We start from the raw sequence: 23601 nt of genomic DNA, 5'->3' as shown, positions 1-23601 counted from the left end.
ACATATATTTGTGTTCTATCTTTACATCTGCTTTTCTTAACTCCAACTCAGGCTAACATTCCTTAACTTGAGGAAGTTGTGGAAACACTTTCGATGGGCCTATTAGCTATAGCTACCGAAATGATCAGAATATGCTATAGATCAGCGGTAACAGCAACATATTTGCAGTTTTTACTCTGCACAGAAGCCAGGCTTTACGAATGGTGCTCTGGTACTCTTAGACAGGGCTGGAAAACTAAGAGGAGGAGTCAAGAGGGAAGGGAGTGAAGGTTGTTATTCCTGTTCCAGTGACTCACAGCCCAGTATTTCAGAAGAAAACTGGTTCCACCCTCACTTCCCCCTCCTCTCCACCTTCAAAATGAAATAACTGCAAGTCGTCAACACGCTCTCACATGGCTTTTATCTAGCAATCTAAAAGAAAGTGGCACGGGAAGGGGATGCGAATTCGGCCTGAGGAGCCATTCCCTTCCCACATTCCTACACTTCCGCACCAGAAAAATCCAGAGGAGCTGCTCTCATCGCCGCCCGACTCCTGCCATTCAAACCTCCGTCACGGAACACCCAGGCTCTCCCCCCTGCACCCCAACCGCGACCCCCGGCCTCCCCTCCCCAAGCGAGGGCGCCCCTGGCCGGGCCGGCCTGGCGGGATCCCGCCGCCGGGAGCCGGGAAATGGCTCCCCGCGGCCTCCGGCCGACCAGCGAGGCGCCGGGGAGGCGCCCGGGACTCCGCGTTAGGCCGCGGCGCATCCCGGCGACCCCGGGCCGGCCCGCCGCCGCGATTCCGGGCCCGGGCGCCGCCCGCTGCCCCCGCCCCGCGGCCTCCCCGCTCCGGGCCGCAGCCCCCCGCCGCGGCCTCCCGGCCCGTGCGCACCTTCTTGATGTTGTAGAGGCGCGTGAGCATGCCGACGCCCCGGTCGTTGAGGATGGTGAGCTTCTCCGCCAGCTTCTGCTGACTGGGCTGCAGCACGGAGCGCGACATGGTGCTGGTCGTGGTGCCGCCGCCGCCGCCGGCCTCCCTCCTCGCGCCCGGTCACCGGCCCGCGGCCGCCGCAACCGCTCCGCGGCCTCCTCCCCTCCCGCCCGCGACCTCCGCCTCAGGGCAGCGCGCCCATGGCCCTGGCGCCCCGATCCGCGCCGGTGACAGAGCGAGCCGCGCGGACGCCTGCGGGTCCCTTCCCCCGCAGCAGCCCGCGCCCCGGCAGCCTCCTGCTTTCCGCCCGCCGCCCTTCCGCCCCCACGCCCGGCGCGCTCCGCCCCAGCCCCCACCGAGCCGCCTTCCCGGGCTCCTCCACTAGGTGTGGCGGCGGAGGCGGCGGCTCCGCCGGCTGAGAACGAGGCCTCCGCCCGCAGCCCCGGACGGGCGCTCGGTCACCTGATCCCGCGCGCCGGCGCCCCCGCGAGGCCGGACGGGGAACTGCACCCGGGGGCCCTCTCCCGCTCCGCCCCGCCCCGCCCGGCTGCGGCCGCCGCGGCTCCGAACCGGGCGCCGGCCCGGCCCGGCCCGGTCCAGCCCGGCCCGGTCCACTGCGCCTGTGCTCGGCGAGGCGCCCTACATGGGGAACGAGGAACATGTCTACGCGCGTCCCCCTGCGCCCCACACTCCTAAGTTCTCAAAAGTTGCCTTTCCGCAACCGAAACCGGCAGAACCGGGGCGGTGGGGCAGGGAGCGGGCCCGGGGCCGCCGCTGCTGGACGGGCGCCCCGCGGGACCAGCAGACGCCGCGCTCGGCGCCGCGGGCCTCCCCCCGCAGCCCCATCCCCGCCCCCAGGCGGCCGGAGACGCGGGACGGGGCGCGAGGCAGCTGGGTTCCCGGGACCCGGCGGACCCCGAGCGGGCGGCGCGGCCGAGGGGGGCGGGGGCGCTGCAGAGACGCGTGCTCCGCGGGTGCGGGACGCCCATTGTTTCCCGACCCGCACCCCCTCCCGGAAACACTCTCCTGTTTTCCCTCTCGGGGGTCTCGTCAGTTTACTCCCGGCCGCGCTCCGGAGGCCCTCCCTCGGTCCAGCGCGGAGCCCCGGTCCCGGGAGCTAACAACGCGGGGCTGGGCACGGGGCTGGCGCTGGGAACCCCGCGAGCGGGCTCGGCCGGTGCCGCGGGCGCGGACCCCCCGCGCTCGCCTCTGGTCACTGACCCCGAGGGAGCCCCCGGCCCCGCCACCTTCCGCAAGGCGCTGAGAGTGCAGGAGCGGCCAGCGGGCCGAGCCAGAGCTCTTAGGGGCCGGGAGTGGTGATGAGTGGTTCTGAAAACTTTTCTAAAGCTGGTGTAGGGACTTCTCCTATGGAAAGCTCCAGTCTAAGGTGCGGAGAGGGCGGGAGTGGGCTGAGGTGTGATCTGGGGCACCCCGAGGGTGCCGCGCTGCCCTGGAGTCCTCTCTGCAGACCCTCCTCACCCGGTGGGAGGCTCGAGCCGAAAGGTTTCTTTGTTACAATACACACTAGAGAGACCACCTATGGAGCTCATCAGTGAGTAACGCGTCGGGGATTTAACTCGTCCCCTTACTCTCCAACCCGAGGGTTAAGACTTTAATTCAGAGGAAGCCCCTGGAGCTCGGTGAGACCAGACCGGGAGAGGCCAGGCTGCAGGAGGAGTGGGGCAGCGGGGCAAGAAAGGCGAGGGTGTGAGTGCGGGGGGGGGGGGGTGTGAGTGCGGGGGGGGGGGGTGAGTGCGGGGGGGGGGACACACACGACAACTCAGCCCTGGCGGTGGTCCAGTTGGCTGAGTGCTGTCCCATGCACCAGGCGGTCCCCGGAGAGGTCGCCGGTGTTTTTCTCTCCCTTCCTCTCAATCTAAAATCAATAAAAGCATATTAAACAAGCAAACGAAAATTTAACTAGAGGAAGAATTAGAGTCCCACCAATGAAAAGTTGTATCATTTTCTAGTTTTTCAAAAGCGCTGCATAGAGAAAACAAGAAAATGATACCACATTATAGCTTGAAAACAGCTATTAGCCCGCAGGAAAGGCCACTGTCATGGTTTCATGTGAACTTGAAGACTTCTAGCTGCTTATTACTCGGTCCCCGATAGAGGGGAGAGCACTCTAGATAGTGGTCTCATTGGACAATTTCTATTGTAATTAATTTTTAGACACACTGGCCCTACACTGATTGGAATATGTCTATTTGAGTTTAAAGGAGATTAAGTGTAGATGAAATATTCACAATTTTCGAACTTCTCTACATTTTGCATCAAAAAGCATTTTGTTATTAAGATCCAACCCTTTTGAAGTTTACCTTTATGTGTAGCATAAAGTGTATTGTGAGTGCTTTATAATATGTGAGCAATAATCATATTTTGCCATGTATGTATGATTTTATGGCAATTTTACTATGTCATTTTATATTTTCTTGCAGGTTTTCAGTCTTTGAAAATATATCATACCATGTGAATCATCCTATACAGTTGTTATAAAAAATTGCTCCTGTTGTGGATTTTTTTCTTGGTGTAGTTTTCTGGAAAAACATAAATTTTTGAAATGATTAGGAAACTAAGTTTTAAGAAGCATAATTGAAGATTTTATTTCCCTCATCATATAAGGATAATCTTCACAGTCCCTTTGGTACTAAAGATTTTCAAATAGTTTCACTTCAGTTAAGAAGTTTGTCCCTAGAATATATTCAGAGATTATTAAAATTATAATAAGCCTTCAGAGAGATGTAGAAAGTACATGATAGCTTCATATTTGTAGTAATGTTAGAAAATTAACTAGTAATTTAACTAGTATAGACCAGTATGCCTCAAAAAGTGTGAACATATATATATAAACTTTTTAAAAGTCAGATTTATTGAGATATAATTTACATACAGTAAAAGTTATATATCTATGTTTGAATAATTCTTTTTTATTGAGACAAGTATAATGGTATCCACTGTAAGGAAAGTAAGCATTTGAAAATCCAATCTGGAAAATATTTAAATAGGAGTAGCTTCATAGAAGAATTCATAATATAATTACATTTTGTGCTCCCCCAATATATTTCACAATAATTCAGTTATAAAACTTTACTCATAGCTCTGGCCGGTTTGGCTCAGTGGTTAGAGCATCAGCCCATGGACTAAAGGGTAGTAGATTCAACTCCAGTCAAGGGCACGTACCTTGTACCTTGGTACGTACAGATGGGGCCCGTAGGGGAGGCAACCAATCAAGGTGTCTCTCTCACATCAATGTTTCTCTGTCTTTCCCCCTCCCTTCCACTCTCTCTAAAAAATCAATGGAAAAAATATCCTTGGGTGAAGATTAATAACAACACAAAAATTTTACTCATAAAATTTCAGAAACAAATCTATAGCATATAGTTTTTTATATATGTATTATAAAACATTCGAACATTTATAGTAACAATCTTGGATGGACTTAAAGAATATTTTTCAATTAAACAATCAGATTTTTGTATTTTATTTTTTGTTAATCCTCACTTGAGGTTATTTTTTCCATTGATTTTTAGAGAGAGTGGAAGGAAGGGGGCGCTGGAGAGAGGGGGAAAGAGAGAGAAGGAGAGAGAGAGAGAAACATCGATCTGTTGCCTCTCACACTCACCCCGACCAGGGCCAGGCATCGAACCTGCAACCCAGGTATGTGCCCTTAACCGGAAATTGAACTGGAGACCCTTCAGTGTGCAGGTCGACACTCTAACCACTGAACCACACCATCCAGAGCTAAACAATCAGATATTTACAATGTGCAAAGTACTATTTTTCTAGAAGGAAATATGAAGCTGTATAAGATATAGATTTTGACCTCCTTGAACTCGCAGCCTGGTGAGAATAGAAATACACATAAGGAAGTCTAATGTAAGGCAGCCTGAGATCCAAGTCTGCTCCAGAAGACTAGAGAGAGCAGTTTCAACCTGGAGTTTCTGAGAGCCCTTTTGGAGTAACTGACATCTGGGCTTTGAATAAGAAGCCTTGGCCTTAAAAACTTGTAAGAAAACGACACCTTAGACAGTAAACTATAGTAATTGCAAAATAGTAGAAAAAGGAAGGAAAATAATATGAATGTTTATTGCATACGGGAAAGAAACAATGGGAAATAAAGCCAAAAAAGAGAAGTGGAGCAGAAGCTTATAAATACTAAGGCGGGGGGGGGGGGGGGGGGGGGGGAGGGGAAGGATTCAATGGAGAATAAATATAGGAAAAAATGGGGGCATAAAAGGTGACTTTGGGGCCCTTGAGGATAATGAAGATAACTAGAAACAGTTCCTGTGACAGGGGTTGCAGTATGGATTATCCTTAGACATCTATTGTCTCTTTCTCCCCTAGAAATAAACACTGCATCTCCTAGCCTCCCTTGCAGCCTGCTGTGGCCATAGGACGAGTGCTCTGACCAGTGGGATACCAGCTTTCAAGAACCTCCCTTGAAGACTGCTGCTGCTCTCATTTTACCAGTTCTTCTCCACTTAGTTCATTCTGCCACGTGTAACAAGGATGCAGTGACCACTATCTTGGACCATGAGGACAAGGACCGATTACTAAGGATGACAAAAATGGAAATGGGAGGTGTGTGGGCTTCTTAGAGCAGAACTGCCACACCAAACCCGGCCTCTCTAGATCTGGATTTTGTATGAAAGAGAAACTTCTACTTAAGCTTCTTTTAATGTTTTGTTACAGCAAAACTTGATTATAAATAATAATAGTTTTGTGACCAACATTATAATATCTCTACTAAAAATAAATTAAGGAATGATAATTAAATTTAACACTCAAGTGTTTGGGCACTGTCAGGTGCTACTATTTAGGTTACATTTTCTCATCTATCTTTGAGATAGTATCATCCTCATTTTACAGGTGAGGAAAATGACATGCAGATAGGTTTTTTTAAATTGCCAAAGATCACACCCATAGAAAGTGGTAATGCTGGATCCCTTTTCAGTCTGTCACCAAAGTTCATGCCTACTCTTAATTACTGTGATGTCACTGAAGACCAGTCAGATGGCATAAACTTGTTATGCATTCAGTGAACATGTTTCTCAAGTTTCTTCTAGAGTCCCTTAACCCTGCCCAAACCTTCATAAATAGCCCTTTCATTCAACTTTCTTCAGTTAACAACTGGACTCTGCCATCATTTCCCCTGACTTATACACCAGCTCCTTTAGGTGGCTTTCTTTACCTTTGCTTTCTCCAGAAACTAGAATGAGAATTACTTCTGCAATTCTTTTTGCTAATCGGGAAAATTTTTCCCCGTTTGTTTTTTTAATCACTTACCTGCCCCAGCCTGCTGTTGCTTACTTACCTATGTAAGGCAAGAAGAGAGAAAAACTGGCGAAGGCATCTTCTCAGATTCTTAGGATAAAGCCCTTTGATTAGGATGTCTCCTGTCAAAGGTAACATTCCTCTTATTCTTAAAGACAATTGCAACATTTTTTTCTCCCATCAGGCTTCAAACCAGGTACTGCTAGCTACGTAGGACCAAATTTCTCTTAGAAACAGACTGTAAATAATGTAGCAGACAAGCATCGTTTTTGTTTGTCCTCTCCCTCTCCTTTGGGAAACTGCTACATTCTGACAAATTAAGTGCAGAAAGAAGAGAAAAGTGGGTCAGGCTGTGGGAAGGGTCAGACGTATTTAAATAAGAAGTTAAGGAAGTTTTGCAAGGAACTGTCACTTTTAAAATTGTTTTAAAGACTGCATGTAGTTAGACTACAATGCAAACAAAGGTACCAACTTGGGTGAACTATGGAAACAGACGATAAAAGATTTCACTGTTTAACAGTGGTCCTAGAAAGGATAGGCAATAACATACACGCTAAATCAGTACTTCAAGTTCTCTCCTTCTACATCCAAAGACCGCCAGATATGAAAATGTGCTCCACTGAAAAATGATTAAGGAAGACCATAGGGAAAAGCTGAAGCAACAGTATCCCAGTATCTGCGGTAAATGAAGTAAGGAGTTAAGACTTAGCCAGAGATTGCAACTTGGTACTGCAAAGGAGTAACGAGGACAGGCCTAAGTGAAACAAGATGCTCCCAGTAGTCAGCGGAAGAGGTGCCAGAAACAGAACAGGCCTGAAAACTTCAAAAAGAAAACAATGAGAAATTAATTCCAGTCTTGATCGTGACCCTTCACATCCAGTTAGATTCATCTTTTAGCCCGCCAGGTCTTTGCTAATGCATTTCACATGTTTATCTGCGTCTGCTCTGCAAAACTAAAGATAGGTTTATCTTTCCTTTTAAAGTCACTCAAAGAACTTCAGTTTTGTCTGCAGAAAAATACTAATGTAATGAACAATTTCAGTTTTTGATTGGTTTTAATTTTTTTTCATCATTTGCACAGTACAAAGGATGTGTGGGTGTTTTGGTTTTGTTTTAGAAATTTATTCTGCTTTGATTTATATTTAAATAGTAGATGATGAAATATGTTATCATGCATGCAAATATTGGTTGATCTTGGTTTGCTCTTAAGTCTTTTTTAAATATTAGAATGCTACATAGAAAATTGGCAAAATCAGTGGTAGAACACAACTTGAGTTAGAGTACACGATAAGCCTATGATCACACTCAAGTTCCAGCTAAACACATAAGGCCCATTTACATTTTTACATTTAGTCTACCCTAAAAGTGAACAGTCTTTCAAAATTTGGAAGGATATTGAGTACCTGGACCTCCAAGGAGAGGCCTAGCCTGGAGATACAAATTTGGGATCATCAGAATATGGTTGTTATTTTAAGCTATGGGAATAGATGAGATCATTTTTGGAGAGAGTATTTCTAAAAAGGACCAAGTTCAAAGCCCCAGGGAACTCTATTTTTTAGAAAAGAAATAAAATAAATAGAGCCAGCAAATGAGACTGAACAGGATTGTGAAGAGGGCTGGAGACTGGTACAGTAGCTGGAGGGGTTAAGCGAGGTTTTCCGTTTCAGTGGCAGTTGTCAGACTGTACTGTAGAGAGGGAGAGATTTATAACTCAGCACAGAGAGAAGGGATAATCAAAGGACCAGAAGCCAAGCAGATGATACATAGCCAGATTGATTTTTGTTTGGGGGTTGCGAGGAGGGACAAGGTAATGATACTGGCTAACATTTATTGAGTGCTTGCAATGTATTATGTCTGTTCCAAGTGCTTTACATGCATTAACGTGTTTCATTTTCATAACAAATTCTTGAAGTAGGTACCTGCTATCATTCCTATTAAACAGATGAGGAAGTTGGGCCTATCATTATAATTGGTAAGGGGCAGAGCACAGGCTGTTAACCACTTGATATATACACTGATACAGATCAGCAGGATTGATTTGGGGAAGAGAACATTTTCTCCCATTTTCTCTGTTCTCAATGAAATAGAAGTAGTTCATCAGCCTAAAAGGGAGGTCACGTGCCAGAAAATGTTAGACGTTCATATGAGTTTGGTGTCATGTATTTAAATGGTTAGAAGAAAAAAGCCTAAGCTCTGGGGTCAGAATGACAGAGTTGGAATCCTGGCTTTGCCTTTGTATATTCAGAGCTTTAAAGCAGAAATAAAGGATTTGACAGTAGCAGCTTAGTTAATATGATAGCGGTTGGTATGAAAGTGTGACCTTGGACATGTGACTAAAGCTCTCTAAACCTCAATTTTTTACATTAAGTGGGAATAATTGTATCCCCCTCATTAGATTGTTGTGAGGAATGGAATGCTTGAGGCAAACTTTAGCATTGTACCTTACATAATGCAGTGAGTATAAATGTTGGTTGGCATTATTATTATTATATATTCTGCCCAGTTGTGTGATTTTCCACATTGGTACATGGCACAAAAACATGAAGGGTTGTGGAGTTTTCCTTATTTAGATAGTGCAATGGAAAGAGAGAGTGACAAAGGCACTGAGTGAAATGGTTAGGGATAATACAGCTAATTCATTGTGTTTTAGCATTCAACCAAAAAATATTTAAAACCTACCTAATTGTATTAACATTGCTTTGCTTCACAGACTCCTATTTCAAAGTAATAATTTCTGAAAATGACTTTTTCCACTATTTATGTTAGACACACACACCATAATAATTAAGCTTCTAAGTGTTGATTATGTGCAAATGTTAAGGACATTAAATTTTTTCTTACATTATGCTAAAATATTATAAATTCATTATAAGATGATTTCCCCCCATTAAAACATCACTGAAGTTCAAATGTTTATAATAAGTCAGGTGTTCACTGATGCTTAACTTCAACTTTGTATTCTCATTTAAATTCAAATCCAGTGTTACTTAACTGCTATCATACCAACTAAGCTGCTACTGTCAAATCCTTTATTTCTGCTTTAAAGCTCTGAATATACAAGGACCCCACCTAGATTGTTTGCATGTTAAAGCTTTACTATGTCTTCATTTATTTCTAATGACTTCAACTGATTATTCTTTTCACAACCAAACTTTAGAATCACAATTTATTCAAATTTTCTAAAATTACTTTTTGTATTTCTCTCTTTCCTGATGGTCTTTATTTGTACTATATTTAAAATGGTAGGATCAACAAATAATTTTCAGTTTTTGAAGAGAGAAAAGCCATGCTTTCTAGTTTTAAATTCTCATTTAATATAGTAGATTCTACATTTTAAAATTTAAGAGCATATTAAATCAAACTTTAGCATATACATATGTATGTATAAATCATTCTTGTGTCAGGTTTTAATTATAGAATAGTTCTTGAATAGTAGACATTCATTAAGTCAGTTTAAATAGAAAATAGTTATGTTGTCTAACAGATTAGCTAAAAAAAATGCTAATAGTTCTGTTATCTAATATATTAGCTAAAAATGCAACCAATTGATTAAAAACTCTAGAACTTCCGAACATTATAGGAGAACCTTGGTTGTGCAGCCAATCCTGGCAATAACACAGTCAGCATAACTCACTCTCTTGTTTGCAGAGAGGATGCAATAGCCCTAAAGGTCATGAATTGAATCAGAAGAAAAGAATGAAGTGAACAACTCATTTCCCCCCAAGGAGTCAAAGAAGAAATATAAACAAAGCTGCAATCATTTCTTTTCACATGTTGGTCTTTAGAGGCCAAATTAATTCCTGGTTGTAACTAAAGCTCCTAATTAGCTTTGGATCATGGACCTCCACATAAACTTAATGAAGCTGTGCATCCTAGCCATAAAAATATACTAATTTTTAGTATACTTTTAAAGAGTTTGTGGTCTCACTAAAGCCTCTATTAAGTTCCACAAACCCAAAGGTCAGAATCACTCTGAACTGTAATAAGTCCACCCAAAAAGGCACAATAGGAGCACTTGCATAATCAAGCAATCATGTGCTAAGTGTCCGGGGTTTAACCTGACATAACTGTTAAAAAACACATTTTTTTAGACCATCATCCAGAGGTGTAAAAAGTATCTCTTTCCTGATCAGTTCAACACATTACAACCTGCTCTAAGGTAATCTTTCACAGAAGTGATAGGGTAGCCTTTGCAATCAACATTTTATCAGGCCTAAGTATCCCACTGCAGATCCACTACTCAAGTTCTCTCTTTATCTGCATCCTCTGGCACCTCCAGACCTTTGGCACCTCGAACAGAAGGTTGGAAGGAGAACTGAAAGCAGGAACTCAAAATTATTTTGTTTTTACTTTCAATTGAATACCTTGATTAAATAATTCAGGGCAAGAGGAAAAAATGGAAATTGATGTTTAGCACTAAGCCTCTGAATTGTGTGCAAGCTACCATTTGCCTACATATCCCTTTCTCTCATTGCTATGCCAGCGATTTTCAACTTTTTTTCATCTCATGGCACACATAAACGAATTTCTAAAATTCTGTGGCACAACAAAAAATACATTATATTTTTTGCCGATCTGACAAAAAAAATAGGTATAATTTTGATTCATTCACACCGGACGACTATTGTGTTGGCTGTTGTCATTTTTTTATTCGACACCAGTTGAAAATTGCTGCTATAAGTAATACAGGGTTGGCTGCCTCCTTAATGAAATGCAGAGTGCGTTAAAGAGATCCTGTGACTTCTGCACATTACATAAGCCAGTTAGTCTGCCTCAGAATGATTGCAGAAAAATTGTAAATTTAGTCTCAGAAACCTGCTGCTAAAGCAGAGCCAGCCAGCTTTTCAGCTTTCAAAGCTGCTATGTACAAAAACAGCACATTTGGAAATCTGTTGCTGGAACACCCTCATTCTCTATTCATAAGTTAACTTAACATGAGAAAGAAAGGGACTTAGGATATATGAAAGGATCACAAAAATGGAAGAAGCAATAAATCATAGAAAATCCAGTATTGGTTAGGTTTTCAAATACTTAGACAGTATGTCTTTGAACGATGACAATACACTCTTGTTAGTAAAATAACCCATCTCTTGACTTCTAGGTCAGGTGGCAAATTCCCACTCTGCCAGCACACAATTGACCCTATGTTTCACACTGCTATTGCTTTTCCAGGTAGGGGAAAAAGTATATATAAATACCACTACTACCACAACCATCATTTAACATTAAATAACATTTTAACACAAAGCAATGGACTTGACTACAATTATCAGTTAGGTAAGCTGCCTCAAATTCTTTGTGGAATGAGGCCATATAAAAATATAATCAAATATTAGGATTAAGAGATTTTATTTTTCTTCCCTACATGGGAGACAGATTAATTTATGTGAAAGCTTTTTTTCTTATGTCTCTTTTATTACAAGAAGTATTTCTACCTTTAATGGGAAGGTTATTTTTAATATTAACATTTTATTAAAAATTGTTTCAAACATAAATTGAGTAGAGAACAGGGTATAATAATCTCCCATGTACCCATTACCCAGCTTTGATATTTAACATTTTCCCAAACAAACTAAACGATTTTAATTTTCTGTAATCTAAACTAGAATTTATTTACTTATGCTGTAAATAATAAATGGTTAGAATAAATATAATGTAAATAACTAGAAACTCTTGAAAGGGATCACTTTGAATTGTCTTTAAAAAGATAACTATTTAGTCTTCCCTCAGAGTTATAAACAATGTTTTTAACCTGGGGTTCATTTTATTTTCATATTTCTCAATGGTAATTTTTAGCAAGATTTTTAAAAGAGGAGACTGTTGGAATAAATATCAAAGTGACATGGCTAGCAATAGCAAATCAAAGGGTAATCTTATTAAGATCAGTTACATACATATCTCTCTATCAAACTGAAGCTAAGCTAAGAGCATGTGACATATCACGACTGTGTGGGCAGTGCTTCCTAAATCTTGTTTTCGTGGAGAAGCAGTTGAAGAATGCACCCAGTGCATTCGCTGTGCTGAGTCACTGGGTTGAAAGTGAGAAAGACAAATCACCTACTCAACAATCACATTTTTTTCTTCCAGGTGATTCACAATTCTTTGGGGACTGGCAGGCATGAAACCACCAGGCCTGTGCCACCTGTCCTGTCTACAATAATATCACTCAGTGCTTGCTACATATCTTATGATCTCAGACAATTTGATTATGGGAATTTCATTATGTAAAAAGCTCTCTGGCTGGTATGGGTCAGAAAGACAATTTTAAAAATCAGATTATATTCGGAATCATAGTGGAATATTTTATTGACTAAAACTTTTTCAGTTACTATTAAACATTTGCTAGATATTTACACTAATTGGCAAGAAAAGTTTCAAAATCATTTTGATTGATTCAGTCTAAGAATAGTTTCTTCTTTTTCTTTTTATTATTTCCAAAGAATTATAGAAGAGTGGTTTTGTTGGCAATATTTAGCTGTAGCTTTGGGAAATTTAACTTATTATATAGACAAGCTTGATTAATAGACTATTCATTTAATTTTTGTTTAGTAAATTTTAGGTTAAGCCTAAAATTGATTGTAAAATAAGAGCTATAATAAAATAAAGAAAATAATTTTTCTAATTTTGTATTGTTTGTGATGTCAAATGCCTTTTCTTTCTATAACACACAAAAAATCCAAACTGTGTTTTCTTCATGAATTTACAATGTGAGGGGAAAAAGGTGTCTCTAAAATTTAGGGCGGCAAGATTCTATACTTTGGAAAACAAGAAAAATAAAGTTTAAAAATAAATTGCTTTTGTGGTAAAAAGGGCACTTTCATACTGTGCTGTAACCCATCTGGCGATCAATTTGGACACATGTACAAATAACATTCAAAATATCCATACCTTATAAATATGGATGTACACTCATACATTTGAATATTCAAATCCTGGAAATATTCTCTAAGAAAAAAAATTCTAAGCAAAAAATGATAATTGCACACAAAGATACTATTTGTAATAATGGATTAGACACAACCTAAATTCTCACAGTAGAGAATAGTTACAGGAGTTACAGTTCACCCACACCGAGAAATGTCTAAGCAATTCCATGTCAATGAAAGAAAACACAGATATCCAGGACTTACTGAAACCTGTTGTATATCTGCTGTTTGTTGGGGCTTTTGATAGAAGTTCTTGGTCCTCTATTAGCTTTTAGAACTAAAAGGTTATGTCTTTATTGGCAGTGTGGGCCCTATAATGAAACAAGTAGATCATCAGCTTGATGTGATATGAGTAGTGCTATAATCTCTTGGTACTCAGAGTATTATAGTATTACTCATCCTCAGCTCAGAGTCTATAGTAGAAGGGAGGAAGTAGATGAAATACTAAGCTATCTCTCGGGCCCCTTCCAACGTGCTAGAGTCATAACCCAAGGTTAAGTGATTCAGAAAGATGGACCTTCAAAGAGGAATACTTGGAACCTTGGTGGCCTGACAAGAGGTCAGGACAAGGCAGGCACAGCAGCTTCAAGCCCCATTAGGCCTGAGGACAATGACTGATAGAGCTGGACTTTTTAGGTACAAAATTCACTAACCTGTGGGGACCAAAATGAAGTTTCCATTTGGGGTTCTTTGTATTCTCTGCAGCACCCACAATGCCCAATGCCTAAACTATCACTTTCATGGATTGAAGAGGCCATTGCCAAAACCATCCCGTTTTCAGGCATTCTGTGGTGCTGCTCTATGCTTTTAAAGTCCCCAACATTCTTTAATTTAGCCAAAAAAATGCAATGGCACGACTGCAAATGACCACTTTCAAAATGTATTTATATCCTAAAGGTAGATGCAGTTTCTCTAGTGTCTCCTTTTCTTTTGTTAGCATGGATTAGGCTGGTAGGCAGCCTTGTACTGAGGGGAAAGACATAAGAGCAGTTGCATGTTTGGGAGTAAGTCTGGGATTAGGACAACAATGACAGTGATAGTCTTGGAGGTCTGGGCAGGGCGAGCTGTTAGGAGCACCTATGCCCAGGCAAGAGAAAGAGTAAGTTTCAAGGACTTGTCAGCATTCAGGTATGCTGTGAGAGAAGATGCATTCCCAAGGCAGGGAATAATTTTAAACAAATTTTAAAGGATTTGGATCTAAAGCAAGGTTTGCTCTCAAAAAAAAAGAATGATGTCACGAACCAGCCTAAGTCGGCTCTGAATAAATTTAGGGAAACTACCTGCTCTTAATCCTTCTAAATCTTGGACCATAGAGAATTTAATGGCCCTGGAGGTTGTTGTGGTGGGAGAGTAGTAAAGATGCTAAAATCCAAGGAATCAGCCTTCGAAGCATTTCCCAAGAACTGAAAAGGGTTGGACAGCATCATCCCTGCTTTTTACCGTTCTCTCCACTGAAACATGTTCTGGCCCAGCCCATCCGAGGGTCACATTTTCCCGATCCTTTGGAGGATTCTGACATTGGAATTCCAACAGAGGAAATGTGCAGAATGAGCATCTTCAAAACTACAAAAAGGATTTCCCCAATGTAAGAACCTCTTTCAATTTGTCCTCATTTTAGAAAATTAAGATGTTCTAAAAGCTAGTAGCCAACATTAACAAGTACCAAATGATCTCACTTATATGTGGAATATAATAAACAAAATAAACTGATGAACAAAGTGGATCCAGTAACATAGAAGCTTGGAACAAACCTGAGGGATCTCGGAGGGAAGGCGGGGAGGGGGTGTGGGTGGGGAGAGAGTAATCAGGGAGCTTGTATGTTTATGGGCATGGCCCATGGCGTGGACATTGATGAGGGGAGGGCCTGGGGGTGGGATGGATGTTGGGTGGAGGGGATCAGTGGGGTTAAAAAGGGGGCATCTGTAATGGTCTCAACAATAAAGATAAAGAAACATTAAAAAGAATAAAAAGGTAGTTTTTTAACCATATATAGTTACATGTAAACATATGCTTGTTTATAAACATACGTATTTAAAAGTGTAAATGGATATTCCTGTAAATGTTTAACAGGCTTATTTACATTTCTTTGGTGAACTTATAGGTGGTTTTATTTTATTTTTTTCTTGTCTGATTACTTTTTTCAATAAAAATAAAAATAAAAAATAAATAAAATATTTGGAATTTATAGGAACGACAATCCAATGATTGCTGAATAGCTTTAAAACTCTCTTTTATCTAACCCAGTAAGGGGAAAGATTGCCTGACTTAGGTTTCAATTGTTTTTAATTCCCCAAACTCATGTTCTCATAATGGTTCAAGTTGAGTAGAGAGATCATAAAATCATAAAATTTTAGAGCTAAAACAGACCCAGGAGATTATTTCTTCCTCTTCATTTTATAGCCAAGAAATCTAGGAGGGATAAATGGCAAAATGTGGAAAGCCAAAAAGTTACTGGAGAAGCAATAAGTATAAATAATCCATAAGATAAAAATCAGATGAAATGAAATCTTCAGTTTATTATAGAAATTTTCATTACACTTAACCATAGTTTCTCTGCAGGTTTGGATATATGTTTGTTATCTCTAATTTTGTTAGTTAAAATATGGATTGAGGTTTTTCAAATTTATTTTTTGGTGCTACAATGGAAATCTACAAAACTGGGTAACAGACTATTTTGGGACCATTGTTCAGAAGTGCATTTATCTTGGAAATGGTTACCATGGAGACGAGCACGTGTTGTGTGACTCTGCAGCTTTTGAGTTAGAATCATTTATGCTACCAAGACATAAATAGCCATGTGCACACCCAGATGAACATGAGTCCACCACACCGAAGTTATATTGTTCTTTTCCTTTTGTAAAATATAAACAATAAAACTCCTTGCAGTGCTGATCTCTGATGGTGGAAGGACCTGAGAACTCCAGACATTTTAAAAATGTAGTACCGTACAATGGTATAAAAAACACTTTTTAAAAACACTGTAAAGCAGTCCAAATCAAGCTTAAAGACTAATACTTAAACATGTAAAATAAATGACAACATACTTCTTCGACATCACTGCTCTTTAAAGTAGAAATATAAAAATAAGAAAGTAAAAAAAGTAAACAAAACCAGAGTATGTTACAAAAAATTCTTCAGTTATTTTCCCCGAAGTATTCAATAACACTGGGCATAGTTGTTTGGCTAATCTCTCCCTCCTTTCCCCTTTCAGTCTACTGAGCTAGGAAATTTCTTTTTTTGTTTGCTTGTTTCCTTTCCTTTCTTTGCTTTTTTTCTTTTCTTCAATAAACAAACGTTTTAAGATGCTTAAATTCCCAAGAGACTGGCCACTTTCAGGAGATCACAAAGGTATATATTTTGATGATGTTAATTTGTTTTTATTTATTTTACTTTTTTGTTCACTTTTCAATGGTGGACATATTCAAATTTTCTAACAAGAGGAGAAAGGATAGTAAAGTTGGCCTCTTTCATGTACCCATCCTTCAGCGTCAATATTTATCAATGTAAAGCTAATTCTGTTACATTTATAGCCTCCTTCCACCATCATTTTAAATCAAATCCAAAGCATCATGATAAAGATTTTAAAAAATAATTACACTAACCAATAATAAAACCTTTTTCTTCATAATTTGATTTCTTATACATTTCTTGGAAACTTCAAGGTTTCATTGTATGTAAGGTGCAGTATGAGGTACTAAGTTCAGTACCATAAGTAATAATGACTGGAACTAGAATAATAATAGTAATGCTTCCTTGAACATTCAGGCAACTTAATACACCAATGATTTGGCCACATTTACCTTTGAAATTAAACACCGTCATTTGTCTTTCTTTTCCTATGTGAAAAGAAATCTTTTCTTATGCACCAGAGTTTTCTTTCAGACTAATTAGTGCATATGTATTTAAAAGTATATTGCAAGGAAGCCATGCACCTTGACTTGTTTTATAGAAACCTAAGAAATGTACATCAAATAAAACAAATATATGCTTTTGCTTTTTTCCCCAAGACAGCTATCTTAACATATTTGATTAGTGAACAAATGCTCTGTAATTGCTAGAGTACAGAAGAAGTATAACTATACAACAGCATATCGCCTTTCACAGTCTTTTCATAAAAAATAGTCATGCACAGTTTCTCTATATTTGTTGCTGTTCCCAAACTAAAGCACCATAGTTTTAGAGCTGGGTAAAGTCTTCAATTGAAAATGAACAAAATCCAAAACCAAGGTCAACAAAAAACTGGAAATATAACATTTATTCTCTGACTTTTACTTCACTAGTCTTGCACACTGCCTTCAAGAATTTTAACACTGAAAGATCTGTGAAATTTGCTTTTCCCCCCAATTCAATCTAATATGTCTTACTGTCTTTATTGTCAAATACTTATTTATCAATGTATTTGTATTAAGCCCAAGTCTTTAAAAATCTAGTCTTTAAATCCTGGTCTTTTAAATCTAAATGTCAGGAAGTAAAAGATTTAACTACCATAGAATGAGAGACTGCTCAGAGAATAAAAAAATCCTTTCACTCTATTTAGTCTCATCCAAATTAATTAATAAGGTTTTAAGTAATCATTGTTTGAAAAGAATGAGTGCTTTCTTTTATCTGCATAGCTCTAATGATTTTACCTGTTACTATTTCTTCTTACAGACTATCTACAGGAATATTTTCAGAGAAACATATAGCTCTTTAGAAATATTTCCAGGGGAAGAAATTTATTAGGAATTCCTGACTCAATTGAGAGAGGATTGAAGACAAAAATAGGAGACATGTCATACTGCATTGGACCAATTGGTTATCCAGCTGAATGTTGACATTAAAATGCATTTTGAAAGAAAGCACTATGGCTTTCATCCATCTAAAATCCAGAAATATAGATAGTTTCCTTAATGAACTGGATCAATTGATGAATGATCCAAACATTTTCTAAACTTCTTCACCATTCTGTTGTTCTCTTATTCCAGTAATTTAAACAATATATTCAATTAATTGTACTGCCCACCATGTCATTTTGGTTGACATAAAATTACTTCTTTTAAATTTCACAATACACTCCTTAGGATTTTAATATCCTAGAATTTTATTAACATAGTTAACAGTATCCATATTACTCCTGATTATTTTATTTTTTAAAATATATTTGTATTGATTTCAAGGAGAGTAAGGGAGATGGAGAGAAAGATAGAAACATCAATGATGAAAGAGAATCATTGATTGGCTGCCTCCTGCACACCCCCTGCTGGGAATGGAGCCCTAAACCAGGGCATGTGCCCTGACTGGGAATAGAACCGGGATCTCCTGGATCATAGGTAGGTGCTCAACCGCTGAGCCACGCTGGTCGGGCACTCTTGATTCTTTTAAATAATTTGATCATAGTTCTCAGTTTTTTACTATTTTAAATAAAAATATCACATATCACATAGTGTATATATATATAATATATATTATATATATATATATTTTAATTGACTTTTTAGGGAGGGAGAGAGAGAGAGGGAGAGAAATATCAGTTTGTTGTTCTACTTATTTACACATTCATTGGTTGATTCTTGTATGTGCCCTGACCTGGGATTGAACCCACAACTTCGGCCAATCAGGATGATATTCTAACCAACTAAGCTACCTGACTGGGGCATATATACATATATTTTTATAATTAATGTTATTAAAGAAGTTTAGAGGCGGATAAATTCCTAGTGGAAAGTGAAGAGGTCAACATTCCTTGAAGATGACACTGTGGAAGGGAATATTCTGTCATTGACAATCTAGTACTTTCTGACCATGACCTACAACTGCCTCCACTTCCAATCCATCAACTCCCTTTACCCCCTCTAATTTGACATTTATCCCCACCACTCTTTTGAAGCTGTTCTATATAAAATCACCAGTTGATCTCATTTTATCATGTCAAGTTATCTTTTCTCGGCGCTCTGTATCCAGGCCAATCTGTAACTTTATACCATTGGACAACCTTTTTTTTTTTTTTTAAACTCTGTTTAACCTTTGAGTACATAGCCCAGGTTTTCTACTGGTTTCTATAACATATCTTTATCTGGTTTCTTTTTATGTTTCACTTGCTTTTCAGGCCGCCAAAGTTTTTCCCGAAGGGCTTTATCCTTGACTGGACTTTTTCCAAACTGGCTCCTTTGAAAAATTCATATTTTCTCATTCAACCGTTACTAGTACATGAGAGACCTCAACTTAACTCAGATGTCCTGGCTTCAGTTATTTACTCATCCATCCATGAATATTTATTGAATGCTTATAATATGTCAGGTAGTAAAAAAATTCTCAACACTATAAAAATACAACTCATAACTCTCCTAAGACTGGTGTCCAAGTTTCCTTAGCTTCAAAATATCAAGTCATCTTTGATGAGCCTCTTTATTTATTCCTTATATTCATTCTTTTTATATCTTTTATTTATTTTTAAAAAGCGCCTTTTGAGTCATCAGTTCTTCTGATGGGTTTCAACATAATCCAAGTTTTCATGTCCCTTATACCTGGATTATTAACTTAGCTTCCTAACTGGTCCTCCGGTTATTTTCTTCAGCCTGTAAATAATATTTGTTACCACTTTACCCCTCCTGCTCATAAACACTACAAGTCCAAACACCTCCTCCTGGTTTTTGAAGCTTCTATAACCTAGACTTCCGGTACTGTGTAAATTTTATTCCCTATATGTACTTTCATTACAGCTAAGAAACTTCCCCACGATATGAATTATTTTTTTTACTTTTATGCTTTTGCTAATAATACTGTTTTCCTTATTCTCTGATTTACTTTTTCTTGGTTGGTTTTCCCCACTCCTAAATGGAACTGTAAGCTCTTGGAAATCTATTTTTAGTTGTTGTTGGATTGTGTTTCATTCTGAAATGCACATTTTTCAATATTATTAACTTCCTTGAAATCAAGATGCATCTTATAATAAATGATGTCTTAAACACGGTAATTATTTAATTGGCAGTATTTCTTCTTTCTTGGTGGTACATAAAATAACGGTGTGTCTTATAACCTTAAATTCAATAAAATACCATCTTGGTATTTATACATAGCTTTATGGCCTTTGGTGGAGGATGTTCATTGCTGACACTCCATAAATGCTTGTTGGCTGATTTATTTCCTAGTTATATGGGTTTGAACCCCAGAGTGGCTGCAATAAAGGTAACCCACTTATCTGGCACATTACTAATTTCAAAAATTAAAACAAAAATGATTTGCTTCTTGAGGGGAGGTAGAAAAGATGAAAAAATTAGACAAATATGTGGAGCCTGCTCATTTTTAAAAATGTATATCATGAAGGATTGAACTCTAAATTTCTGAATTATGCCCTAAGCTCTCTTTCTCCAGGCTTTGAAAAGATCTCACTTGTTTTGGGCCATGTGAGATCCTTAACTATCACCACAGACATGCAAGTAATTAATATTTGAAAGGAAATAGAGAAAGCTTGTGCTTCTGTTTTTATTGCTTCTTTTTGTGTGTTTTTACTATAGCCATGCATATAATAAGCAAAAAATATTGTGTAATCAAAATGTTCCAGTAACAAATTCGTATGAGGGCACTATATTCATAAAGAAAATTTGCTTTAATTGAACTAATTTTTTCTGAAAATGTCTTTAAACAGTTCCCACGGGAGCAGTGCTGTAATCATGAGAAAAGTTTTCTTTTCAGTGTTCATTTCAGGCTGTGTCTGCCTGTTCTCAGTGAAGTGCAGAATTGAGACTTAAGTCAAAAATTTTAATGTAAAGTATATTTTTGGTTATTTATGTTTTTACCCATATAAATCATATTTGAATTAATGAAGATTACATACTCCCATGATGATTTATTATGTAATATGTCAGAATGTGTATTGTAGTGGGATAAAAGTGGGCATTGGGATCCAACTGACCCAAGGTTGAACAGAGGATCCACTGTTTCCTAGCTTTTTGCATTTCAATTAGTTAATCTAAAAGTGAGATTTTTGTGAGGGTTAGAGATAATTCTTGGAACTGCCTAGCATAACACTTGGCATAGACACTCTAAATCTGTTAGAACAGACACATTTATGGGGGCGGGGTGGTGGTGACATGGGAACACATTACTTGGTGTATTCACTCACTTCCCCTTTTCCCCAGATCTAGGGTGCCTTAGCCCTTGTAAGGATGTGCCCCCCTTTTCAGGACAATCCTTGATCAATCATGTCCCAGCATAAGCAATGCCTCCTCCATGGATGGAATGCTGCCTTCTTCCTCTGGCCTGAGTCTCATACCCTTTTCCTCTTCTTTCTCTTCTATCAGGACTTCAGGCCTGAGAGTGGTGCATCTCCCAACCCCTTTGCATCCAGGCAAGCTATGTGTAAAGAAGTTTTGCCGTTAAAGGACTTTTTTGGAAAACCATATAGTGAAGTAGAATAAATGCTAAATGTTGAGTCACGAGATGTCTCAATTCAATATTTAGCTCTTTTTCTACTTTGCTATATATCACGAACGATGTGACATTAGGCAAATCAGTCTGTTTCTCTGGACCTTGGTTCCTCTTCTGTAAAATGAAGGGTTAAGTTGGATAGAGTCATTGAACAGAATCAGTGTATTAGTACCGAATGCTACTGCAGGCATGTTAGTATTACAGTATTATCAGCAAGAACTGGAGCTCTCGGTGTGCAACCAACAATTCTACCCATCCTCTATAGACTGATATGATGCAAAGAATGTGGGCTTTTGAGTAAGAGGAACTCTGTTCAACTATCCTTGTTACTAGAATCTAACAAACAAATGCAAACTCTGTGACAAATGCTAGGTAGGTCCTTAAGCTTCAAATAAAATGTTCTTCTCTTTAAAAATGTAGAAGATATTACCTCCTTCATTGGGTTGTCATGAGGTTTGAATCAGATGTTTGTATAATGCTGGGACATAGAATCAGTTCTTGCTGGGGAGGCCTTTAAATCCAGTGCTGGTGCTCAGTTTTCATCTCACTCAACACTAGCAGCAGCATATGACACAGGTGATCACACTGTCCTCCTTGAAACACTTTATTTGTATTCTCAGACCTCTCTTGCCTATCTCCTGGACGTCTCCTTCTTAGTGTCGTTTGCTGGATCCTCTCCATCTTCCTCAGCCTTAAATGAGGGCACACACCGGGCTTCTCTATCAACCTTCAGTACTAGATCATCTCATTCAGTCTCGTGGTTTTAAATGGCAGCTTTAAGATGATAATGACATTTATATCTCCAACAGACATCTCTTCTATGGAGTCCAGATTCGTATGTGCAGCTGCCCAGCTGACATCTCCATTTGGATGAATAATAGGCATGTTAAACTCAACATGTCCCAAACTGAACTTTTCATCTCCATATCACCCCTTTCTTTGTAAATGACAAATCCACTCTTCAGTTGCTTAGGCCAAAAAACCTTGTAATTATCCTAATCTCCCTCATCAGTCTACTAATAAATCCTGTCTTCTTGGCTCTCCTACTTATCTGGAATCCAATTACAGGTTACCTCCCCTCTGCTGCCTTTCTAGCTCAAGCAACTGTCATCTTCCATCTCCACCATTGTAACACCGTTTAACAAATCTGTTTCCATTTTAACCCCTCTCCTCACAGCAGCCAGAAAGATCCTTCTGCAGCATAAGCATAGTATCATGTCAGTTGTCACAGATTGGGTTTCCCTGGAAACAGACTGAGGTAGAATTTAGAATGCAGAACATTTTAAAGGAGTGTCCTTGGGCTCAACATATGTGGAAGGGAGGAGAGGGTCTGGATTGGGCAGACTGAGATGTCAGGAGGTTATGCAGGCCCAATGACAGGCTTGGCCATCCATGTGTTGGACTTTAGAACTAGAATGGCCCTTCAGAGTTGCTTCAAGTTGGGCCAAGATGAACAGACCTTCATGCTCCCTCATCAATCAGTCATGGATGTGGTCTGTCCTATGAAGGGCACAACCTCAAACAAGGCATATCTCTGCAGCTGAGGCAGTCCTTGGAGGGACTGTAACACTCCCAGGCAACAGGGAGTATCTGAGCAGCACAACACAGGATCCGTACCTCCTCTACCCATTTCCCTCCAGCAGCTTCCCGTCTCACTCGGTATAAAACCCAGTCTTTATCATTTCTCTCTGCCCTCATCTCCTACCATTCTTCCCTTCACTCACCACCAAAGGCCACATTAGGCACCTGTAAGTTTCCTGAACCTCTCCTACTCCTACCTCCCACCAGTATACTCCTGTCTCAGCACTTGCTGTTTCTTCCACCTGCAAAGTTCTTCCCTCAGATATCTCAGGGCAGGCTCCTTCACTTTATTCAAGTCTCTGCTCAAATTTTGTTTCATCAGAGGGGCCTTCTCTCACTAACCTACAGCAAATAGCACACTGCCTTTTCACCCTGTTCCCTCATTTCACTTAATTTTTCTTTTTAGCACTTAAATCATGACCTCAGGTGTGTGTATGTGTGTGTTCTGTCCATCTACTACTTCCACTTGGATATAAACTGCATAAAAGACGAATTTTGTTT

At 39.9% G+C, this 23601-nt stretch overlaps 1 protein-coding gene across 1 annotated transcript in view; it reads right to left on the bottom strand.

Moving 5' to 3' along the window:
- NCKAP1 (NCK associated protein 1) overlaps positions 1–1012 on the bottom strand; it is a 75840-nt gene extending 74828 nt beyond the window's left edge. The window contains exon 1 of the mRNA XM_087819725.1: positions 872–1012. Within this exon, the coding sequence (XP_087675851.1) occupies positions 872–979 (108 nt within the window). The 5' untranslated portion in view covers positions 980–1012. The remainder of the gene's footprint in view (positions 1–871) is intronic.
- Positions 1013–23601: the final 22589 nt, after the last annotated feature.

This window comes from Miniopterus natalensis, chromosome 8 (genome assembly GCF_054644295.1).
Source record: "Miniopterus natalensis isolate mMinNat1 chromosome 8, mMinNat1.hap1, whole genome shotgun sequence".
Taxonomy (NCBI): domain Eukaryota; kingdom Metazoa; phylum Chordata; class Mammalia; order Chiroptera; family Miniopteridae; genus Miniopterus; species Miniopterus natalensis.
Note: the sequence above shows the minus strand (reverse complement) of the source record. Positions and strands in the feature narration are given on the sequence as shown.